This window comes from Brachyistius frenatus, unplaced genomic scaffold (genome assembly GCF_029030835.1).
Source record: "Brachyistius frenatus isolate BFR_SWC_R1_liver_20210118 unplaced genomic scaffold, ASM2903083v1 Contig_45, whole genome shotgun sequence".
Lineage (NCBI taxonomy): Eukaryota > Metazoa > Chordata > Actinopteri > Embiotocidae > Brachyistius > Brachyistius frenatus.
Window position 1 is genome coordinate 2,023,348 of NW_027210644.1, and position 25,739 is coordinate 2,049,086.

Genomic DNA, 25,739 nt, shown 5'->3' on the forward strand with positions numbered 1-25,739 from the left:
AAACAATTTGCCTCTCATGAATACAGATGAATAGTAGGAGGATACTCAGAACTCAGTAAGTGCAGCCCTGAACATATTCATTCCTAGACAACCCTGAGATTATTTTGAATTGATACTATACTTCGGGGAGGGGGTGGGGAAGTGGTTAGATGGGTCACTATTCTTCACATTAAAGTTGATGTGGTCATCAGGGATAAGAACAGCATGATAAAATAATTTTTGTTCAAAATTCAATACTCCCAATTAATTAGGCAGTATATGCCGACACTGTTAAACCATTACTGGGTTGTTTCCAGTTCAACACAGCACACACCACTTGAGGAGGCATTAGACTCAGCTGTTATGCACAAAACACAAATCATAACATAAAATTTGCTGTTGGATAGCTTTTAACAATTTGCCAGGAATTTCTGCATTTTATTACTGAACTTTAAATCAATGACATGTTTGTTCTTCAATGTGATAGGCTGACAAAATGAAATGTTCCCGTGTGCTTTGTCATCCTGTCTCCATGACCGCTGCCCTACTTATTTCACTCCATCGCTCAGGCTGAATAATCAACTGCCACTGTCTTTGGTCTCCTCCCTCTCACCAAAAGAAAAAAAAAAGATCCCTTTCTGATGATTTTGAAATTTTATCATTTTACTATACAGGACAACAAGGGCACTGTTAGTGAATTATGTCCATATCTGCAGCTGTGTTTTTGATGTTTTAGTGGTGAAGCATACAGGGCATCCGGAAAGTATTCACAGTGCTTAACTTTTTCCACATTTTGTTGTTACAGCCTTATTCCAAAATGGATTAAATTATTTTTTTTTTCCCTCAAAATTCTACACACAATACCTCATAATGATAACATGAAAATGTTTTTTTTTTTTTGCAAATCTATTAAAAATAAAAAAAAATAAAAAATCACTTGTACACAAGTATTCACAGCCTTTGCCATGGCACAAAAAAAAAAAATTGAGCTCAGGTGCATCCTGTTTCCGCTGATCATCCTTGATATGTTTCTACAACTTGATTGGAGTCCACCTGTGGTAAATTCAGTTGATTGGACATGATTTGGAAAGGCACACACCTGACTATATAAGGTCCCACAGTTAACAGTGCATGTCAGAGCACAAACCAAGCAATGAAGTCCAAGGAATTGTATGTAGACCTCTGAGACAGGATTGTATCGAGGCACAGATCTGGGGAAGGGTACAGAAAAATGTCTGCAGAATTGAAAGTCCCAATGAGCACAGTGGCCTCCAACGTCCGTAAATGGAAGAAGTTTGGAACCACCAGGACTCTTCCTAGAGTTGGCCGCCCGGCCAAACTGAGCAATCGGGGGAGAAGGGCCTTAGTCAGGGAGGTGACCAAGAACCCGATGGTCACTCTGACAGAGCTCCAACGTTGCTCTGTGAAGAGAGGAGAACCTTCCAGAAGGACAACCATCTCTGCAGCACTCCGCCAAGCAGGCCTGTATGGTAGAGTGGACAGACGGAAGCCACTCCTCAGTAAAAGGCACATGACAGCCCGCCTGGAGTTGACCAAAAGGCACCTGAAGGACTCTCAGACCATGAGAAACAAAATTCAAAGCTCAAAAACTTGAAGAACGAGAAAAAAAAAAAAAAAAAAAAAAATCAGAAAAACCATGACCACAACTGAATCCAAGTAGTATGGATATAAAGCTATGTAATTACCACATTGTTTTTCTACAGAAAAATACTAATCTTGAGAAGCGGTTCAAACTTACATCTCCAGAGTTCATTTAATAAAGAGTGAATACACTAAGCCATGTCACACAGGCATGTCTGTTTTACATCCAGTTGAGATTTAGTGCAAAAACAAAATCACGTTAAGCTGCTTAGACTTTTCATCTTTAAAATCATCAAACACAACAACTTTAAAGACTCTCTTAATCATCTCTTACACAATGAGTGAGACATCAAGTGGCTTACAGTGACAGCTGTTTAATGTAAAATAGTTATTGGTGGGCATAGTAAAATGACACAAAATGTTTTAACATGGTTTTCAAAATGGTGGAAGATATCCGCCAGAGCTTATTTCATCACATCTAAATCTACACTGGAGTGACCAGAAAGCTTGTTTTCCTTCAGTTTAAGCCTACCGTGGGCTAATGCTTCTTCACTGTGTCACACAAAGCAGCATGTTGGTGGAGCAGCAACAGCTTCAGTGCCACACCTGTTTCTCTGCAGGATGTGTACAAGCACAATACTGAGTGTAGCAGCACTCAGAGTCTTCTGCTTCTAAACCCTGCTTCTACGTTACACAAAAGTAAACTGACTTGGACCTTGTAAAAACACTTCATATTGTTTTGCCTATGTAGACAGCTGGATTGTTTGTTCAGAGAATATTAATAAAGTTACAGTCTCCTTTAATTAAGGTCTTAAAATGACAAGAACACCCGGTATCCTTAGCCCGAAGAATTACAAGTAAGCCAGTATCCTTTCATGTAGACCTAACAATGATGGGAATGCCCAATCTCTTTAAATCTGGACCAAAGAATGACCAGAAGGCAGCACTCTGTAGTTTAGGTGTAAGAATGCCAAGAAATTGTAGTAGCCTAATTCTGGAAGGTCAGCCTCCTTTTAACCTGGATGCAGCATTGACCTGAAGCCTGAATTTCCTTTAGTCTAGATATACTGCAGGCAGGACTCAGTTCTTTGACTTAATGTACTGAAGAAGGCTAACAATCCTTGGAAACATTTGGCAATGTTTGATCGCCTGCCAATGAAGTCCCAATATAGACAAGTATCTACTATAACAATACATAGATAACGCACAATTCCTAAACTTAAAAATGGCTACAAAGCCCAGCATCTATTAGTCTAGAACTAGAAATAACCAGAATGGCTATTTTCTTTTGTCTCGATCCAAGATTGACTGCAAGGCCCACAATTGCTTAGTCTACACTACCATATAAAAGAATGTAAAATGTGTCTACCCTAGAGGCCCAATATACTTGCCGTCATTCAATATTGACAACAAGGACAGTTATTCTTTTCTTAGTTCTAAAACTAACAGGTAAAGAATAGAACAAAATGCCAGAATTTCTTATCTGTCTTTCACATCGTCATCCAGCTGACAAAACGGTTACTGTTCTAACTCGTAACTCTGCACAGTAATGTGTGTTTTTTTTTTAAAAGAGGTCCAACCATTACATCCATTCATCAGCAGTTAGTGCTGCCAAAGGGCAAGAAGAAGAGAATCTCTGTAAGACACAGAGAGAAGTGAAGGAAGTCAAGAGAAAACGGATACATAGTGAGGGATATTAGATGGATGACAGTGGGAGGACGAGACAGGCGACGAGAGAGAGAGAAAAATGGTAAAAGAGAGAAATATGAGGATGTGTCACAGTCTTCTGTGGTTTCTTTTTTCTGATTTGTCAGTGCAGTGGCCTGTCCCTGGGGAGGTAGAGGGAGATGGAGCTGTGGGGAGAAATAAAGAGAAAGAGAACGAGCAAGGGATGCAGTATTAGAAGAGGGAAACCGGGGTAGATAGAGAGAGAGACAGAGTAGGACATTGTGATGTGTGGCCCCGTGGCTGAGGATCTCAGGGGACGAGCCTGTGGGCTTTCGGAGACAAACATTAATAATGAAACGCTAATTCCCTCTGTCCTCCTTTCTTTTTCTCCTCATCACTGTCTCTCTGTCTGTCATTTTCTCTCTGTGTCTTTGTGATCGCCTTTACTTCTCTTAAGCTCCTTTCCTCTTCATAAACACTTTGTTCCTCACCCACTTTCTTGCTTTGGACCAAAAACAAACTTTTTTTTTTATTGCCGTTCCAGTTATTAACTTCCTCTGTTACTTGAGATGATTATGTAATTTATTTGTGACTGATGTGTGTTCGTGTGTGTGTGTGTGTGTGTGTGTGTGTGTGTGTGTGTGTGTGTGTGTGTGTGTGTGTGTGTGTGTGTGTGTGTGTGTGTGTGTGTGTGTGTGTGTGTGTGTGTGTGTGTCTGTGTGTGTGGTGGGGTTTATAAACTTTGTCTGACATTGTCACAATTAAACTTTTACTACTTCTCTTATTTTCTCATTCACTGTTGGCCTTTCTTTATCAGTTGTACAAAGCCATATTCTGGATTTGGCAGTGGCGCCTCTATCTAACACCTGTAGAGGAATCAGCCACCTCCATTATTCGCTCTTCACGCACCAGGGCACATGATAACATTAGAGCGTTGCATGATTATTCACCACAGCCATGCAGAATATATATATATATATATGTTTCTTTTTATTTTTTTTATAAATGAATTATATAAAATTGTTCAAAACATAATCCACAAAAAATGGGCTCTGTTGAACAGCATCTATTCATGTGCTTGATAAAAGCATAGAAATTGAACAGACTGTTTTGTTCTACATGTTTTCACCGGGGTTCAAGCAGGCAGGCAGTGTAAGAACAAATCCCATTAATCCTTCACACAAAACCAGACAACGAGTGTGTGTTTCATCATCCAACTGGACATTGCGTGCATGTGTGTGTAATATTACTTAAACCCCTGGGTCAGAGGGTATGCGTTTCCAAATTTAGGAGCGGAACGGTGGTGGAGAGTAAGGAGAGGGGAAGCACGACAGCAGTCTTGGCAGTCTCTTGTCTTGTCACGCAACATGTTGGATATTGATGCTGGCAGTGGCTTTGTGCTAGTTTGTGTTCGTTTTATTATGCACAACAAACATTAAAACATAACACAGCACCTTTGACTACTATTTAAAAGTTGGATGCTCTGAATGTTTGTCACCTGTGTAATAATGTTTTCAACTGAGGGGACATGAGTGTCCTATTTCTGATTAGTATTAGAAGTATCCTTTCTTTTGTTTGTGCATCAAAATATAATATCTTGATCTCAGACACCTGGACAGCTCACAGAACACTGGTTTCCATACAATCATATTTATGACAGCACTGGGTCATATTATCACGTTGGATGTGTGGCCAGATTTCTGTTTCCCTCTTCAGTTATGAATCCTGCTTCGTTGAGGAATTATTTTCACCTGCGGAGGACTCTGTATAAACTGGTCTCCTCCCAAGATGTTCCTAGTTCTAGGTCGTCACTTACGCAGTTTCTGTTTGGTTTATTTTGAGTTCTAATTAGTAAACATTTGGCTTCAAACAGTTGTTACTTTGTGGATCTCTCTTCTTTGTCACACCCTGAATGAGCTGGGCATAACATAATAAAGGTTCTGGTAATTTCAGATTACCCATTTCAAAATTGTCATAGAAAATGTATGCAAAAATCAGTAGCCGGGATGTGAGTATTTACCATATAAACAGGGATAAGCAGAACCAGACTTTGTTTGTGCTGCATGCAGCCATCATATACCCATTATGATGAACAACATTATGAATAATAATTTCAATAACATATAATAACATTATTATAACACATTATGAACAACATAACCACAATACTAAATGGTGTAAACACGCCCGATGATGAGGAATTCTACAGCAATCGTTGCAGCTGAATGTACCGCTGCTACAGGCAGTAGTTGTTGTAGCAGCATTCTAATAACAACAGTAGTTGCAGCAGTAGTAGTTGAGTGAGTATACATATATAAATGATGTATATACAACATATATAATTATGTTTACACATATATATATATATATAAAAAAGTAGATAGTAGTATTTGCAAGTGATAGCAGTTCTTATATCATTCGTCACCAGTGTTTTTTTACAAGTGACCTACACTGGTTCCCTTCCATTTATTCAATTTATTTTTATTATTTCCATGTTGCATCTATCTCTAATCTAATACAATAATTGCATTGCAACTAAAAACATCAGTTTACCAATTTCAATTAAGATTCTGAACAATGAACATGAATTACACAATGTCTTAGTAGCAGTGTCTTCTCTTTGCTTTATTGAAAGCAGCACTCAAGCTGCATGGACTCCAACATGATGTGACAATGCTCCACAGAGCTCCTTGTGATGTCAGGAATGTTTGGCTTTCTCAGTCTTCAAGTGCCCTATAAATGTTAAATGGGGTTGAATTCAGGCGACTGTGGAGGAATGTCCATGACAGTCATGAGCTTTTATTTAGGAGTGCGGAGGATGTGTTATGTACAACATAAATAATAAATGTTTTCATAACTTACAGATGTAATTTTCAGAAATGATGAGCCTTTCCTTACATGTAGACATTAAATATTGTATGCTAGATTTTAGCTAGAGTTTGTGTCCACCGAGTTGCCAATTTGGCATCTTTGTGGCTAGTTTTCTCTACTTTTTAGACTACTTTAGTGACTTTTTCTAGCAACTTTTTGGACAATGCTTAACTGCTATCCATAGAGAAGAGTTACCAGTACTTCTCTGCAAGCGAGACACACACCTCTCTCTGCCTGTACTCTGTTCAGTGAATGGCAGAGATGCTATGCGCTGTATGAAAGATCAAAGTTATTTCGCTGATTCTGGCTCTCTCTCTGAGTGATCATCTTACATGCCGTTGTTTTAAAATTATGTGGTGATTTTGTCAGAAAACATTGTGATAATCAGTAGTTTAGCATTGCAGAGCAGCAGCATAGAAATGGCTCGTAAGTGACTTCAGGTTAACATGCAGTCTAAATGGACTGGATTACAGTCACCATTTCATGCACGTCTCATTGTCTGACAAGAGAAAACTGTGTAAACAAGAACAGCTTTAGTAGGCTGTATAAAAATGCAGTACATGAGAACACAGCGAGTAGGAGAGAAGCAAACACATTTAAAGGGCTGAAACCATCTGACACTAAGCAGAATGAAAATATGTTATGATGATGTCACATATATGTTAATTAGTGCATGACATCATCTCAAAGCATTTAGCCACTTAATAAGCAAGGGCTAGAAAGCAGTTGGCAACAGCATTGTGCCCATTTGACATATTGACAAATTAGGCAAGCGGGCAGTTTAAGGCAATGTCACGAATGTGGATTTGCATTTTCTTTCAAAACCTCTTTCTGAGCCATCTAAGTGCGTGACAGCGACAGAGACCAAAATGACAGCTGCCTTTTTCGATTGGCCTTATGTTCAGTTTCATGCTATTTGTAGATGATGTGGTTATGTTGGCCTTAATCAGACAATGACCATCAGACCAGACTAAACCAGTGGCTGGCAGCAGTTCCAGTGAAGGAGATCATTGCCCTGCTATCTTCTGCTTTTACAGATTGTCCACTATCTGAGACACCGGTGAGCCCACGCATGGCACAACTGTGGTTTTGTCTGTAGAAACCCTCATTGTGTTGGAATTGGTGGTGGTCAGCGAGGTCGAGCAGGACTCATACTGTATGTGTACTGTGAGATGTGGTTTTCCTTAGACAGAGCCTTGTCATGTAATAGGTGTTTCTTCTCAGCTTCTACTGCTTGCAGGATGTCAGTGCATGTAAAGAGTGAGGGGACATCATTGATTCATCAGAGTTCACTTTTGTTCTTCTGACCTTGTGGGCAAAGTTATGTAGGCCTGGGGGATTTTGATGTGATGTGGAGTGTGACTGACCAGAGGAGGTAGGATGGTGGCTCGGTGTTTGGCAATGTTATGGATAACCAAGTTGATGCTAATGACGATGGTTCAGAGTGGAGCTTCTTTCTTGTGTAACTTGTAAGGGGTGGCATTCCCAGGGTAACTAATAAGTTACATACACTATTCATGTATTATGCAGGAAAAAGATTGCCATGTTTAAGAAATTGCATTGCTCTTATTTGTTGTACGTTTCCAGGGATACTCTCATAGGTATCCCAAGCAATTGGTCATTGTGGTAGTGGGGCGTGGTTTGGCTCAGCTGCAGGACAGACTGATTGGGGGAGTGGTTCACAGAACGGTGCCGGGAAGAGGCTTAATTAGCCCAGCTGAATCAAATCCCTGATTGTCCCTCTCTTCTTCCTCCTTAAAAACCAAGTAGCAGGACACCAGCGGGTTCGCACTCCTGGAGATGACCAGCTGGCTGGCTGCAGACCAGACGTGTGCTCAGATGCTCAGATGCTCGGCAGGAGAGCACACAGTCATTGATATATTGTTGTTGTTCGTCCGTTCTGAAAGAACCCATGGCGACAGCAAGATGTCCGTTACAGTCATCTTTACAGAAAGATCCAGTAAATGTAGATACTGTAGTGCCTCAAGCGATTCTAAGTTGTCAGAAACTTGAAACCCACAGTCTCATAGTTTGGTGTGTTTGCCTCTTTCATGTTTAGTTTGTTCCCCGCACCACTCCCTGGGTCACCCATTCTACCCACTAGAGGTGTCCTGTATGTGTCCAGCTGTCTCTCTCTTCATGCCTACACTGCTGCCTGCCACACCCACCTCACCGGTTCTCAGTTCCCCAATCAGTCCCAGCTGCTGTCACTTGGTAATCACTCAGACAGTATACATACCTTTTTCAGTCTCTCCCAGTTGTTGGATTGTAAAGTCACGTAACTTGTTTAGTCTACAGCAAGTCAAATCTTAGTCTAACCCCATGTGTCAGTCCTTTTGGAAAAAAAAACTTGTTTAGATTCCTCGGGTACTCTCATGTCATTTTGTTTGTTTCTTTTGTGTTCTGTTTCACTTCATGGGCATTTTGCTTTCCTCATCCATGTGTCTTTGTGTTGTGAGTTTGGGTCCCTATTATTGCTGAAATTGTGACATTGCAATTTGGCAACTGGAAAGCATGTGAACTGGCAGGGTGATTGCCATCAGACAGCAGCAGGGGCTGATTGTGGAACTGGGAGCAGGTGAGGTGGGTGTGGCAGGCAGTAGAGCAGGCATGGGGAGAGACAGCAACAGACAAACAGGGTACCTCTGGTGGGTAGAGTACAAGGAAATAAACTTGAGAGGCAAATAGACCACACCAAAACACATTTATTTACAAAAATTGCTATTCATTTAAGATTATATATATATATATAGCCAAAGCTATAGGTTTTGGAAAAAGTCAACCACATTTAGTTCTCAATGGGAGCTCCAGCTGTGGCAAACAGTGGTCACAGTGGTATCAGCAGTATAGACAGCTTTGCTTGGTTTTAAGGTATTCACTTTGTTAACTTTCACTGACCCCCCCAGATATGGTAACCACTTCAGTGGTAAAAATAGTTCCCAGCATCTGATTATTTTATAACATGCTTAATGACCATGATGTTCTACCGTTTAAACAGCATGTCATTCAAACATGTCTTACCAGGTGCCTTTCCAAAGGCTCTTCCAAGATCTTTCCTAAATATATTTGAATACAAACTATTCTCATGCAAAAATAGGCAGTGTAGTCTGAAATAATATTTTTTATACACTAAGAAATGCACAGGTTGCAGATCAGAAAACATTCAGATGAGGGGCCTTAGTTATTTTGTGTGTATTTTGCTGTTTAGATGTTTTTGTATGCTTTGACTCAGCTAAGTTTGCAGCCTTCATGACAGCAATAACACTCAATTTAAAGAAGAAATATTATTGTGATACTATGTCATCACATTTTCTTTGACTTCAGATGAACAGGGCCATTGAGAGCTTATTGATGGCTGCTGTTTGTTTCTCCTAGTTACACTGCACTTCTTTTCTCTAGCATCTCCTCAGACTTTTCAGCCTCTCCTCTCCCTCCTGACATTCTTTCTCTCGATTTACCAACAGTATTTTTTTTTTCCTCCCATGTCTGATGAATAATAATGCATACTTTTGGGTACTGTATTGTTATAACTAAGCATAAGCTGGTCTAAACAAGCTTTTTAAAAGACAAATGCTCAACATTTGAATGTATTATTCCAGTTAAATGAATACATTTTCACACAAGTAGATGCGTGCATTATGTAAGCATAGATTAGTGGACACTTCATGCATGCAAAGAACTGCATCACTGCCACAGCACTGCAGAGTACAAAGATACACAATGGAATAAAGGTTAATGATACTCATCTAACTTTAAATTTACCCATGAGACAGTAATAATGTCATATTACAAATCATATAAGCAGTGTTTGTAGTCTCGTACCCTTGAATATTGTTGTAACATAAATATAATTAACTATCAAATAGTGATCTATATTTTACATATTAGTCTGTAGGACTAAATAAATACAAATTATTGACATGGTGCTTTCTTATCAGTTGTAATGCTATGTATGCTATGATCACTGTTTTACAGTAGATCTTTCTTTTTGTCCTCCTCAGGTGGGAGGGAAGGACAATCCTGCTGCCGACCCCATTATCCACGGCCTGAAGGGTGTGGTACATCATGGTGAGTTGTAGCCCTTTTACCCTGTGTGTCAGGGCATCTGCATTTCTGAATGGGTATACTTTCACTAATTTAATATTTATACAGCTCTTAGTCTTTTTTTGCTCATTCTTCTGGTCCCATAAACTTTACGTTTGATGTATTGGTTAAGTGTAGCCCTGGTTGTTGGCTTTATACTAGAATGGGATCTTCCTTATAATATATGACTGCTAATAACATGTACCAATTATATTGAAAATACAAACTCACTGGATGGCAACCTTCTCATAAAACAATGACAAAATGGATCTCAGTTTCTAGGGAAACAAAATAGCACAACATATTCAGAGCATCTTTCATTAAAGCCAATATCAGCGCTGTTACTGGTGGACAGAACTGTCTATGAAGCTGATGTTTTTCGTGATAACGCTGTTAGCATCATCACCTGCATGTATATTGGCATTGCCATTCTGTTATTATGTAGCCTCTTTTGAAATGTGAATATGGATAATGCCAACATTATCCCCCACTGTGTTCACTGGGACACACAGTCGAATCAGGCCAGTGTGCAGGGAAGCTTTGGCTAGTCAGGTTCCAGCATTGTGAGGACCCTCAGATTCAATGAGTTTAACTAATTCAATTAATTTTGCAGAAGCATTTATCTAGAAACTATTACAGCAGAACAGCATTCCTGCTGTGAGCATGGTATGTTAGAAATCTGTTAGAAGTCCAGTCCCAAATCCAGATTAGCTGTACACACTGATGGGGCATAATATTTAAACTGTAAATTTACTTTGCTAATTTCCTCTCTGTACTCAGGAGAGGTGTGAAATTAGCATAGTATATTAGCACTGCTAACAACCACCTAGCACTCTCAGCTATGGGGAGAATGTTGGTGTTAATTTTATTGACTGCTACAACCCAAAACTCTCAAAGAACATGGGGGCAACATTGATTGAATGGGAAATAGGAATAAAGTCACTTCTGGTCAAGAGTTAAACATCATATTTAAATTGATATATACCCTAGCTATTAAAATTAAAAAAAAGAGGCAAACTGTAAAAGCACAGAGCTGGCAAATATGCCCAAATCAAAAATATACATGTATGTATGTATGTAATAAGATAATAATAACAATAATAAAAATGAAACTTTATTTTACCTGCATTTTTTAATTATCTGGTTTGCAAATGTTGCACTTACATAACAAATCCAAACACATACTTCTCTTTACCTTGTGAACAAGACAGGATGTGGTATAGATTATCTGGCTAAATTGTTACACATACTGACTGTATGTGCTTCCTGCCTCTCCAGACAGGGATATGGTATGAGCCAAGATAGCTACAACATGAGGTCAAAACCCAGTGTGTGGCTTGACCGTGTATTAAATGCTAGCTGTCTTAATTTGAAACAAGGACTTCATTCCACCAACCAATGGTTAACTTCAGTTTATCACATGGCATTCTACTGACTAATGGCATAACTTTATCACTCTATCACTGACTTTATCAGTCACTGCTCACTCAGCCAGTGACAGTGCAGTCTGGCCCTGCAGTTGCCGCCCGGTCAAACCCAGCCTGTAGAAACTATTGAGACTTTAAGGAACATTATTGAATCGTTCCATTTTGGTCCTGGGACATTTGGCAGCTTTCTACAAGACAATTTGTTGTTACATAATTAACCATTTAAACCTGAGGCTAATTTCTTTTAAAAATTCCATTTTAGACATTTTTATATTTTCCATTTTAAAACTATAACTATCCCCCTCCATTTTATCGATGGATAAAGAAAAAACGTGGACGTATTTCGAAATAAAATGATTCTCTTTATACCCATCACCAGGCCAGAATAAGATTTTTAAAAATCTAATAAAATACAAAAACTTTTACTGAATCAAAACCGTAAACTAGTGAGAAAAAAAAAAAAGCTTTATAACAATTACTCAGCGGCACTGACATTATTCACCCTGGTCTAGAAATTCTCCATTACAATTCTACCAGATTTGATGCAACAGCAGAACAATGCTGCACCCATTTTAGTCATAGTAGAACTAGACAGCCTCTACAATGAATGTGCAACGATCAGCAACCAAAACATGGCCTTAGGATTGCATTTTACTAAGAGATAACGGCCTGGTCCTATCACACGGGTCTCCAGAGTAGAAAAGGCTTAATTGAACTTGTTATGCACCAAAAGTCCTGAACTAAAATATAGCTGTCAGTCAGTGCTAACTTCGGCTCCTGATTTTGATTTAATCTTTGTCTTTTGACGTGTATTAAAATGTGTTTTACTTTAGTCTAATTTTAGTCTCTTGAGTGAATCAATGTAATTATCCTTTAGGCTAAGTCTGATCCAGTCCAGTGCAGCTTTTAATGGGGGCCTTAGTTTAACAAAATACATTGCATTGTTATCAGGAACAACAGTCAGTGATAGACACAGAGTTTGGAGTTTTTCACTTAAAATAACTGCTGCCAGCAATGACAGTATGACCAGCTTTATAAAGGACATCAATCCACTCATCTGGTCGGCTGACCTTCACATGAAGAGGGTAAATTGTGGGCCAGGTTCAAAACATGGACAGGGCTTTGGAGGAAGTGAATTATCACGGTATGTGATGTGCTGGATATGGAGAGCAGAGTGTTATTGATGTTGGAAGCCATAACATGATTTTGATGTTGGACCCAGTTGACTACTAGTGATGCATGATATTTTACCAAACTTTAACTGCAGGGTACTCTAGCTTTGATTGTGCTCCTCATCATCCCTTAGCATATTGCATGATTTAGTGCCTTGCATACAATCTACCCACACAATAAATTAGGACTTCTAGGATGATTCAGTGTTTCTCTTTATTCATCACATAAGAAATTAGAAGATTTTACATAGTTTTTTGTTAGAACTGTATGCCTCAGTCAAAATTTGTTGTCTCCTGCGCACAACCCCGAAGTGCATCCCTGTCATGATCAAAACATTTATCCTACAGCAATGTTCTGTCTTGTCCCCCCCAAAGGGCCCCACTCGCCTTGGAAAAACAGAACAGCTTCATAGTGAATTTTGAGAGCTTTGCCATACACAAATAAAACTTTGATAAAATCCCACTGCATGATCCTTACACTTTATCTCCTGCTCAGCTGTCTTGGTAAAAACTACTCTGCCTCCATAATTCATCTAACACAAAGACCACTCAAGTTCAATCAAGGCCAAGCTCCAATCTCTCCCACAGGGAAGGTGGTTGGCTAATTTGCTCTGTCTCCACCAGTGCTACGCTATGGAGCAGCGGGTGGTTAAATTTTTCACAGCATTCTCTTCTCTTTTTGCCGGGCTTGTCTGGCGGACACGCACCACAGGTCTGACTCCTCTGTCTTTGTACCTCTTGCCTTGTTGCATTTTACATGAAACCTCTCTGGAACAAATGGCCTCTGACTACCTAGCCAGCAAGCGGCTCTGCGCCATCCCTGTGAAATCAGCCCGGTAAAAAGGCTGAGTCTGATTTACATAGCGGACTCATGAAAGGCTCTGGTGGCAAACAGAGCAGCTCATTGTATACACAGAGTTTGTAGGCGCTTTGGAGGCAGATGCAAAGACTGATAATGATGTGCTAGGATGATGGGAAAGATGAGAGGCATAGTTGAAGGAGAGGAGCAAGGTAATAGTTTTCTCCCTTCTCTACTTTTCATTTTAATTGGTTGATTTGAGTGAATTGATTATTATCTACAAACATTACAGGTCATACGAATCATTATTATAACTCTGGAGTAAGCTCTGGAGTATATGGAATGCTCACAGATGTTTGACATAAAAGTAAGCGTACATAAAAATCCTCACTGTGTATTCATGTTAAATGCTCATTACTGTTACAATGCAAGCAATATTTGGAGAAACTAGAAGATTAAATGCTTGACAATGTGTTAAGGCAAATCTTGCTCAACAGCAATGATAGAGTCTATACTGAATTATTTTTTGTTTTACAACTGAATAGGTTTTGAAAATAATGTAGGTGCAACATCGTGCCTTGTGTACTTTACAAAGGCGAGGCCATATTGAAGGAGGATTTTGTCACATATGGAAACTGCACGACTCTCACAACAGAAACCAAAGATGGAGTCTGGTTGGAGGTTTGATTCAATTGAGTTAAACATCCTGCACGTGTTATGAAAAGCAATTATATATGTGGCCTTTAGAGCAGAAATAGTTTTAGCATCTCATCCAAGCTCCTCCTAAACAGCACGGCTTTCAAAAACTATCCCCACACTAGCATAATGCACAGCATAGCTGGAATCAAGGTAGTTTTAAAACACAGTGCACCAAAAAATATAAAGGAAAGGTGTGATGAACAAACCAAGGACTCTAAATAAGTAACTCTACAAGCCTACGTGCTAGTCCAAAATGATACTCTCAAAAAATATTGGCAAAACTAACTACAATCATGCCAAAACTGCTTAAGTATCCAATGAAATCAAGATAGAGGCTGTGAATAGAATACTTCAAAATACACCATGATAAAAAAAAAAATAAAAAAAAAAGGAGAACAGATAAATAGATGTCTGCCCCAAATTTTGGGAAATCCTATTGAGAAGAGGATGAAAAAGAAGCTTAACATGTGAGCAGTGTGCTGTGGAGCCACATCAGATTGGATGTGAAAGAGAGTGCTTGGGGATTAAACCCCCATCAGTAAAGGAAGGGTAGAAATACTGGTGAAGTTATACAGATGGGGAGAGTAAGAGGGAAATGAAAACAGAATTTATCTTCGTCAAGTGACACAGAGTCGACATGGTACCTGAAATCAAGGGAAACCACCATAAGCCATGTACACCCTTTAAAAATGAATTGCCAATCAGGGTCGCAGAGTGCTGTGTCAGTGGAGACTTCGAACACTGAGTGAGATAGTGAATTAATGGCCTTGTAATTTGTGCCGGAGAGGAGGAAGGACTTCATTTCAGCACTGTGGCATGAAAGCAGCAGGTGCGCAGATGCTTGAGTAGATAAACAGAGGTAATGACACTGTGCTGACATAAAGGCATGTTTAAATAAACTGCTCTATACAGCACTATGGCAACATACCAAGACTCACTTTTTACCCCATTATACACTGTCCTACTGGAAATACTCCAAGCTCATAATGCTCTAAAGTCAGCAGACCTGGAGTGTAGTACTTTCCATGTTTTTCCAGTTCACCGGACTCTTTTACAGAATTACAGACATACAGTTTCTTACTAAGATCCATGAAGTCGGCAATATCCATAATTTTTCCGTCTCATGTCCACGATTGCCTGACCTTCAGGTGGTGGAGAGCAGACATTTTGTTTTAGTCATGGGAAATAATCTGTGTTTTTAAATACTGGATTATCCACTACTAGGCAGCCAATCATATTCCAGTGGAGCTTAAAATGAACACATGTGGATTAAAATGTAAAAAAAAAAGTGCCAGATTGATATTTTTTGTTGTTTTTTGGTAGGAGGTGGGATGTTATTTTCAGTCATGTAGATCAAAGAAATACTATTGATTTCAGAGCTTTTACTTTGGTTATTTTGGACACAATAACAGACAAGGTGGGTTTTTTTTCACGACATGAACAATCAACAATCAACAATACCATATGCCATCAAAAACCTATGCGTTTAAGATGTAATTACAGTTCACTTAGCTGCACCTGGGCAGGCAAACTCAGATCCATTTACACAGGCACATTTATTTTTGTTTTGATCTATTTTCTGAATCAAAGTACTGACAATTTAATCAACCAATCAGCTTTTTGACGTGCAGGATCATGCACGTTGGCAACCTACGGCTAGCCATAACACGTATGTGTAAATAACACTTCTCTGTGTCGGTCTGATAAAACATTTGGTGAGAAGATACATCCAGGCTCAATTTATCTGTTCAGTATTCCTATGGTGCTCACTGTTAAGACGCCGGGAAGTCAAGCACCTGGCTGTTGTCCCCAAAGAAATAGGCTAGTTCGAGCACATAACTCATCAGAAGCCCACAGATGAGAGTGTTTTTCCATTTCTGTTTGTGTACGGATTAAACGGGTTAGGTGTGCTGTTGAGTTCTGGACAGAACAGCTGGCTTGCTTGCCTCCCTGCTTCAACTTCATATTTGACACACAGACCTCAGATTGACAGTTAACAGCCTTTGAAGTTAGCCAGCACATTATTAAATGCCATTCCAGACCTTCAAATGACCTCCAATAAATAAAATACAACAACAAGTGTATAAAAATTGATTCAGTGAATAAAACCCAAAAGTCTGTATAACTTAGTGATTTCAAGAGAGAACATAGATGACCGCCAAAACATTAGGGACTAGACACAGACCAGGTTAGCAGCTTTAGGTCTGTATGTTTCTTAATAGACTGCCTTGCATTGTTCTTGAAATGTAATTCATAATTTCTGAATTTTCTCCTTTACGTATTGTATCATCTCCTCAAAGAAGAACAACTCATTCTTGCAAAACTTATGTCATGGCTACCAATGTTCACGAGCATAAACCTCCCAAATTGATACAAACATTATTGTCCAAGGCTTTACAAAAGAAACACACATTAAAAAAAAATTAAAACTACATTAAAATCAGAGTAAATCCACACAATAAATCCCAACATGTACCATCTGTTGATAAGGCTGCATAGGGAGTCACTTGCTCAATATTTTGTCGTAAAAATCCACTTATCAGTGCAAAATACAACATTCTCATCTTGGCATGAAATGCCACCTCATTTAATGTGCAAATGAAGCAATCTAACTGCAGCGCAGATAAATGAGCTCCTGGTTCTTTTATTCTTTAAACTGCCCTCAAACACTCCAGGATTTAGCAGTGGAATAGCTCAGCTTTTTAAAAACGTGCGTCACTGTCCCTGTATGACTTTTAGAAGGCCTACTCTCCTTGTGAAGAAATCAAAAATGACTGTTATGACTGTACTGTGTTTACACTGTTTTGTCATTGATGATAAATGTTTAATTGCTCATGTCTCTGTATTGGCTACATGCCCACTTCAGAACTGATTTTATAATCATTTTATTTGGTTTTAAAGCTCTTGATGATTTTGGTTTGTCTTTTTATCAGAATTGCTTTTTTTTGTATGACCTTCTAGGGTCCTCAAGTCTTCTTATTAATTATATCCAGAGTCAGAACAAAAACCCATAGTGAGACATCTTTCAGTTACTCTTGCTCATGACAATGGAACAGCTTTCCTGAAGACCTGAGGGTAGCAGAAAGTCTGGGTAAACAAATTCAAGACTAATATGTTAACTTTTAATTTGACTTAATTTATTTGGATTAGCTGTTAAATTGTCTATTCATTTCAACTGTTTTACCTCTTGGTACATATATTTGAGTATTTTAAGTTTTAATAGGATATTATTTATTTCCTTTATTTATTGCGCTATTTAAGGGAAATTTTATTGTTCAGGCCTGACATAGTCTGAGACTGATAAAGGTTCCTGTAATGGCACCCCAACTTTTTGAACTGTCCAAGATTGGTGTTGATTGTGCTTAAACTTGAGACAGCCTGTTGACTCTCAGTTAGGCAGAATTAAAGAAATAATGTATTCCTTTGTAACTGGGCCTTTGTGAGAGTTCAGGCAGAGAGATTTACAACCACCACATGTTGTGATCTCTCTCCTAAATCGAGCTGCTGTCAATAAGCATCTCTGCGGTCTCCTTTGACTTCTTCACTTCATCTCCACAATTTCCATCCTTACATGTTAGTTTATTTTACTTCTTGCCTTTTACTCTTTCAGTGATTAAAAAAAAAAAAATGTTTAATTACATTTGGCAAATTGTATTTATTTTGTATATTCATGTAATAGTTTATTATTTATACATTCCAGTTGGTTTCACTAGTTGCCATATCCCCACACTCTTTTTTTAAATATTTTGTTTAACTTTTAAAACTTTTTTCCTCCCACTGGGTGTTTCTTCATTACATATCTGTGATAGATAGCATTTCCTGGCTTTCTCTGTTATTGTTTTGTTGAGTCTTTTATTCTAAGATGGTCACTTTCTGCTTTACGTGTGGATGGGGGAGAGAGGGAGTGTGTGTGGATGGGGGGCTTTGGGCTATATTTTATTTGTTGGTAAAGTCTGAAAATTTAAAATTTTCAGCCATGTATGAAAGTGTAATATTAACTCAAATGGCCATTTAGAAATGTTAGAATGTTATTTCAATAGTAATTTCCACACTACCTTTACTCATGAGGTGTTCCCATCAAACTGTTACCAACAGATTGAGCTCCTTTTAGAGTTGTACTCTTGAATTAGTGAGTACAATGAGAGCTTTCTGTTTCTGATGCAACCCGGTTATAGTAAATAATACCTCGTGCAGAATGGTAATTACAATTACTCTGATCATTCTCTCATGTTATTCTTTATGCACAAGTAATAAAGGACCATCAGTGCTGAGTTCATTTAAATTTAACATCTCATGATTCACCAGATCTAATAAGACTCATAGCAAACTAAACAACTAAAACACTTAAGATCAAGGTTGGGGAAAGATTGTGGTCCCATTTAAAAACAGGTTTCACTGGCAACCTATCCAACAGATGTCAAGGAAATGGTTAGCTATTTAGTTTGTTTAGCCCTGTTGGTGTATTTCCTTTATCTTAAGTTGTCAAATCAGATGTGAGAGCAAGATTAAAAAAAAAAAAAAAAAAGAATAATAATAAAACTGAATAAAAAAAAGTCACCATGTTAGCAGGCATGTTATGACTTTTTCTTTTTTTTAGGAAGAGCAAAGCCTCAGTTTACCAACTTACTGGCAGCATCTGCATTTGTCTTCAAAAAAATAATCTGCTTTTCTTCAGTTGTCTGCCAATTCAATTGCCTTCTTACAGGAGCTTTGGAGACAGGTTTAACTGTTATGTCCTTAAGCTTCTTAAGGAACAACACAAAGTTATCTGCAACATTGCCACTGTCATTTTCCCATTCTGGTCATGAACTTGCTCGATTTAGATCAAAATACACTATAAATGACTGTACAGTCCAGCATCCACTCTAGCCTGCATGCCATGCCAAAGGTGGCAAGTGGATGCCATCAGCCTGAATATTATTGTTTTGAAAGCACAATTTGCATCTTAAATTAGTTGACTTTTTAAGTTTGGTATTGCAGGTTTAAGCTTGGATATATTCCAGTGTTTAGTTTCAATGTAATTAGAAAGCATTACTTACCACCATCACTCACTCCTTTACCCAACTTTTTATCCATGCCAACAAAGTAGTCTTCTGCCATGCCTTCTTTTGGGTACAAACCAAACATTGCACCATTAATAATGCCTGATCAAAAAGCCATTTGACAGGTGATACAACCATGTATCATGGCTGTGCTGAAGCTAGTGCTTAACTTAGTTCAGTACAGTTAACAAACAGTAAGGTACCACCAATCTTTAAATTTGATTTTGAGTCCGGGATATCATTCCCACTTCTGAAGCTACAAGTTGAAGGACCTACACACTCATTTGACCAGCAAACATCAAACAGTATGTAAACATATTTACACAGAAATGAATGGAATGAGAAAATTAAGCCTCACCTGCAGATATGAAGTGATTGTCCCACTTAATATGCACCTAAACTTTTTGTTAAAAAACTTTTCAAAGTGCTTCATATCATGTAGTAAGCTGGTGGAAGAAATACTCAGCAGTCTTTGAGTGCCTCCCAATATGTGGCTCTGTGCTTTTCCTTTTCTGTGCAATGAAACATTGAGGCATGAGGGAGTAACTGAGGGTGATGATGGATGATTAAATGAGTGGACAGCTGTTCTGATGCCTCACAGAAGGCTCAAATCCTAAAATACTCGTTGTGTGATCGCAACCTCACACTGCTCCTACTCATGTTAGACTTTCCTGGGACCTCGCCACAGTCACTGCTGCTGTAGCTGCTGGTGAGAAAAAAACAGACCCATAGGCCACACTGAATCTTATTTTCTTCTTTCAAGCCCTGTTTGCCTGTCTGTGTACAAGATCGAGAAAGTTTGTGTTTGAAGTGAGATATGCCTCGCGTGAGTTCTAATGCAGAAGCAAAAGTCCTGAAGAAAGGCTGTCCCTTGATCCTCCATTGCCCAAGTACACCCACCACAACAAACATTTAATTCCTGTCTCCAACTCCTCCTCCTTACCTGGCTTGCTCTGTCGCACGGATTTGACGGAGCTGAAAGTACATCTCTGAACTCTGCGTTGGGGAGGCAGTGGGAGATGGGCCTTGTCAGCAGGAGGGAATGAGGGAGAGGGGGAAGGTGGACAGAGGAGAAAGGGAGGAAGAGGTGCAGGAATGGGAGGGGGAGGCTTGCCGTGGTGCAGATAAAGACGACATTATCTACCCTGCCGCCATCCCTGTCAAGTGACCCACCCTGCTGCACACGTCAGCCCTGCATTCCGGAGTTTCGTATACACTCCCTCACTCTCTATTTCCATCCCTGTCACCCTCCTTCCTCACATTTTCATTGGAAAAGTGGATCAAACACCTTCCACTCCTCCCCTTCCTCACATCTGTTCTCATCATTTCTCTCTCCTTTGTTGCTGATTTCTTATTTATCAACACTTCTTTCCCCACCTTTCTGCTTGCTTCACAATTCACATCCTGCATGTTCTTCTCTCTACTGGTGACAACTCCACCCTCCTCCTGCCACACTCCCTCCTTCCTCTACTCTACCTTCAGTCCGCATCTACACGTTTGTTTTGTTTCTTTTTTTCCCTCCGTAAATGCTTTGAGGCAGTTGAGTAATGAGGTGTTGAAAATGAAAATGTATCAATAAAGGATGTGGAAAAATTACTGTGCAACCTATGTTTAAAAAAAATGTCAATAGCTGATATTCAGTCTAAAACATTTTACAAGGGAACACAAAGTGTTACCTCATAAGACAGTACATTGTTTTAGGATCTCATCATTAGGACATAATGTAATACAAAGGGTCCATCTTTTTAAGACGGAGTTATTCAGAAGACACTTTCTCATTCCAGCTTAGGGGGCAGATATTTTTTCTCAAAGAAAACAGCTAAAATGAGACTGAATATTCGTCAGTGGGACAGAAACATGAATCCTAGTGACTAGGTATTTTCTTTATGTATCCACTGGCAACTACTGGATAGAATTATGTTTTTGCTTACTGTAACATTAACATATCAGATGTAGTGTTTTCAGCTCACTTCATTGCCCTCAAGTTGCCAAAAATATAAATAATTGTAAGAAAACCAAGCTCATGGCAGGTAACAGAATGCTCGTACAGATTACGTCTCTTCTGAGGTCTTTGGTAGCTCAAGGCAATTAATATACCCCAAAATTGGACATGCACCATTGTTCCTAGATTATCAGTGCTCATCTGTGGGTTTTCATAATGTTTCTGCTTGTCAGTGTACAATATGATGGCAACTGTAATTACTAGCTGGATCATTTTCAAAGGCAAACTTAATAAAAACAAGTAAACTTAATAAATGAAGTACAATATTTATGAATTGGACTCGGATCAGCAGACGATGGTTAAAGTAGATGACTGCTGTACGTAGTGCACAACTGTCACAGTGCAGGATTCATTTCCAGACTCCTCTCTGGTTTAAGCAACAAAAGTTGGGGAAAAGCCATGTTTTTCATTAAATTCAATTAGTGTCTCAAGTCACTGGACTTTTTTGTATTTAACCAGACCACAATCTATCCCTAAGCTTAACAAAGTCCTGCCAGTGTCTGAACATAACCATAAAATGGTTTAGTTTTGCACTGCAAAATTAAATATCTTGGTGAAAAAAATATGTAATTCGAAACAGATACTGCAGATACGAGATCACAATATTTGTGACTCGGCAAAGTTTTCATTTACTCCCAAACGTTATGATTTACTGTCGCAAATAGTTGAACTGTATGTCTTTTTAGTTTTTGTTTGTTTATCCCTGCTGTCCATCTCTGAGGCTCGTTCTTTCGGAGGTTTCACCTTGTTAAAAGGGAGTTTTTACTTCCAGCTATTGCTCACGAGGGATTTGTTGAATTGTAGGGTTCCTTTCTAATATTGTAAGGCTTTGTTGGAAGGACCTTAAGTGCCCTGAGAGGACTTGTGTGGGATGTCAGGGTACATAAATTAAGTTAAATAGAATTTTAAGTGAATATTTCTTTGAGACACGGGGATAAATTAAGTGCAATTATGTATGTTACTATGGGGACCCTGAATGAATCAAGCACCATGCAAATGAAATCAATAGAATAAACCTAAAGGCTGTGAAACAGTAGCGTTTGGATTTGGTCCAAAAGCCCCGGTCACCATAGTTTGCAGAGGAATGGAGTGTTGTGTAGATCTTGTTGTATTGATCGGAACACTTTGTCCTGCCTTCACTCATACAGAAAAAGAGACTTTCCTGGAGCCATTTGTGCTGAAGGACCTGCTGCCATCCTCACTGGGAAGCTACTATCGTTACACAGGCTCTCTGACCACTCCGCCCTGCAGTAAGGTGGTGGAGTGGATAATCTTCAGTAGACCTATCTACGTCTCCTACAAACAGGTAAGAAACAAAAATACAAACAACAAGTGGGTTCATGTGTATTGGTTGTTCATCTAAAAGATTAGACAATTAGTTGGTGATAAGACACAGAGAGCTGAAGATGTTCACTGGAGTGGCAGAGTAAGTAACCAGCTTTGGCTGCGTGTTAAAGTTTGACCATTTATCACTCATCCATAGCATTAAATACTATGTGTACAAAGACTTTGTCATAATCCATGAATTCAAAATGCTGGAAGTGGTTATACTATGAAGAAAATATTGTTATGATTGTGCTGAATTGATATGTGTACGTTTGGTATCAAAGAAAGATTGACGTTGGGAATTCTGTTGTACCCATTCGCAGTTTTGAATGTTTTTATACAGTTTTATGTGAAACATTGTTTCCATCAGATCTTCAGATATTGCCTGATGGCCTTTATAAAAGATTGCACACAAAAGTAATAACATGTATACATCATTGTAATATTTTTAATTTAATTAAATACCGTGCAAAAATTTCTCAACATATTGAACAAAGCTAAAATCATTTGTATTTGTTCCATTTATTCCAGAATTAAGCTTTGATTAATTTCTTCCTGTTGAAAGTCTAAGAAGATGTGAGTGGTGTTCCTGTTGATTTCTGTCAATGCAGCTTCATTTGCAGGATGCCAATGTTTAAATCACTACTGATAAAGCTGTCCATTATGGTGGCTACTTAAATTAAACTGCCTCTACTCTAAGTATTTGTAAGATTTGTTAACAGTAATTAGTCTGTTCTTACAATACAGTGATACAAATCTAGTTACTTCCTCCAATTTTATGCTGAAAAGAAAAACGAAATGTTACTACAATACAAGGTAATGTCCATTCACACAGAAATGTGGTGGCAAATTACACATCCTGCTGGAATGTTAGTGAAGTAGGGGTTACCTGCAGGTTGTGCAGTGGCTACTGTTCATATTAGCAAAACAGATATGAGGAAAAACATTTATTTGTGGGATTTTACTAAACTGGATGCCAACCAGCTGAAATAACTTGGGAAGCACCAATATTGATTCCAGTGTTGAGTAGAAGCTGGGCTCATATACTGGCAATAAATATTAAAATCTCTCAGATACAACTCAGCTGATAGCATTTCACACCAATATTTCATTAACTTCACTTTGGTAGGCAAGGAGGTGGAGGTGTAGGTGGAGGCAATTTCATAAAATATCATACACAATGTAGAGTTAAGGAAGTTTGTGAATGTTAGCAGCAGGAGATAGCAGCAACCCACTTTGCAGAAAAGAAGCAACACAAAATGTTTTTCACGCATGATGCTCTTGATGACCAGCCATTGTTAGCTTTTGATAATACGGGATGATGATGCCTTCTTGTTATTTATTCATCAGCCAGCACAGTCCAGAAAGTTTGCTCTAAATCAGCAACACAAGTTTGTGTGAGAAATGATCAAAGTTGAACTTAAGTCATTGCACAAATCAGTAAAGTTTTGTCAGCCTGATTTAAAATGATTCAATTTGCTTTTTAAACATGGCTGGTTTAATGGTGGTGTGACTGAGCCCCTATAAACAAAGTAACACTAAAAAAAAAAAAAAAATGGCTAAAGTCAGTGGGAAACCATTACCAAAGTGTATTGGGTCAGTGGGAAACCATTACCAAAGTGTATTGGATAGTAGGTTATGCATTGTCTCCAAATTGTGAAATATTAATCCGTGTCTCTGAATAACCTCCCAGAAATGTAATCATATACAATAAAGATAATGAACTGGATTATTTGTGTATAGTGAACATGTTAGTCCACTGGCCATAAAGCATTTATAATCAATCTCAAATTTAAGTGTGGCAAAGAATGATTAATCATGTATCTATACTGGTTCTTGAATTTGAATGGCAGTCCAGAATTTACATTGTTATCAGCACAGTATTAATAGCTCACCACCACAGTCTGCATTCATAATGATTAATATATATTACATCTTTGTGTTTTAGATACATACATAACTGTACTGTCTGACAGCTTCGGAGGTCTGATAGAGTCTAGACCTTGGATCAGTTCTGACAGCATGCAGAAGTGCCATATTAGGCAGGTGGTGATAATGTGTTTTGCTGATATATAACCATACTAAGTGAGATAGAAAATGTTCGGAGATTGGATTCGATCAATTGTGGAGCGTCTCAATTAAATGTAAGCCCTGAGTCTTGAAGCAGAACCATCAGTTGTTGACTTGGAGGTGGTGTTTTTCAAAATATCCTACAAAGCCCCCAAACTAAATAAAAAAAATGTTGTTTGTCATTTACTCTACAAAATGTGGCATGCACAGCTGACAGAGAAGGCTGGAACTGAAAGGGGAAATAAAGAGAAAACTACCATTGAACATTTTATTATCTGATCACAGTTCCCTTTGCCAGAAGAATCATTAAACCCGATAAGTTGCAAAAAATGTATTTTAGTTCTTTCTTATACATATTTTGAGCCAATCAAAACATTTTAAATTCTCCTTCCAAGATTTTTTAAAGAACAGAAAGTCAAAAGTTGGTGTGATGAAACAACACCCTGCAGTGCATATCCAACTTTTTAATAAGATACACAAACGACAAATAGGTTTTCTTTTTATAAGGATGATGAATGCCAGTCTTGCCTGGATGATTACTGTATTTATGATGCAAAGAAATGTACAAGCAATTATAGACAATTCTGACTTCTCAGTGAAAATGCAAATAAACTGAGATAAGAGTTGTCCTTTCAAACAAACCAACAGTTCGTGTGTCACAGTGTTTGTGAATAACAATCGCTGGGAAAAATTCTTTAGCGCTCATCTTTCTTCCCCAGTCCGAAGAACATTTAGCAGACTCGCGCTCTAATGAGACGAAATGAGTTTGCTTAAGAACAGCAGTGGAGCGAGCCAAAGGTGGATTAAGTATTGGCTTCTCTGTCTTGAAGTTAGGGGAGGAGGTCAAGGTAAAGCAGGCAGTGGAGAGACATTACAAAGATTGATGAGATGGAGGAAGAATGATGAAGAAGGCAGCAGAAACTGGGAGACAGAAAGCTTACAACCAGCCAACGACGTATAGGAAACTAGAGCCCAACCGATATATCAACCAATTTTATC

General features: G+C 38.6%; 1 protein-coding gene across 1 annotated transcript in view; it reads left to right on the plus strand.

The window, feature by feature from the left end:
* The window catches only part of LOC138623620 (receptor-type tyrosine-protein phosphatase gamma-like), a 379,070-nt gene that overhangs the window by 270,326 nt on the left and 83,005 nt on the right, over positions 1–25,739 (plus strand). The window contains exons 6-7 of the mRNA XM_069703240.1: positions 10,122–10,188; positions 22,493–22,650. Of these exons, the coding sequence (XP_069559341.1) occupies positions 10,122–10,188; positions 22,493–22,650 (225 nt within the window). The remainder of the gene's footprint in view (positions 1–10,121; positions 10,189–22,492; positions 22,651–25,739) is intronic.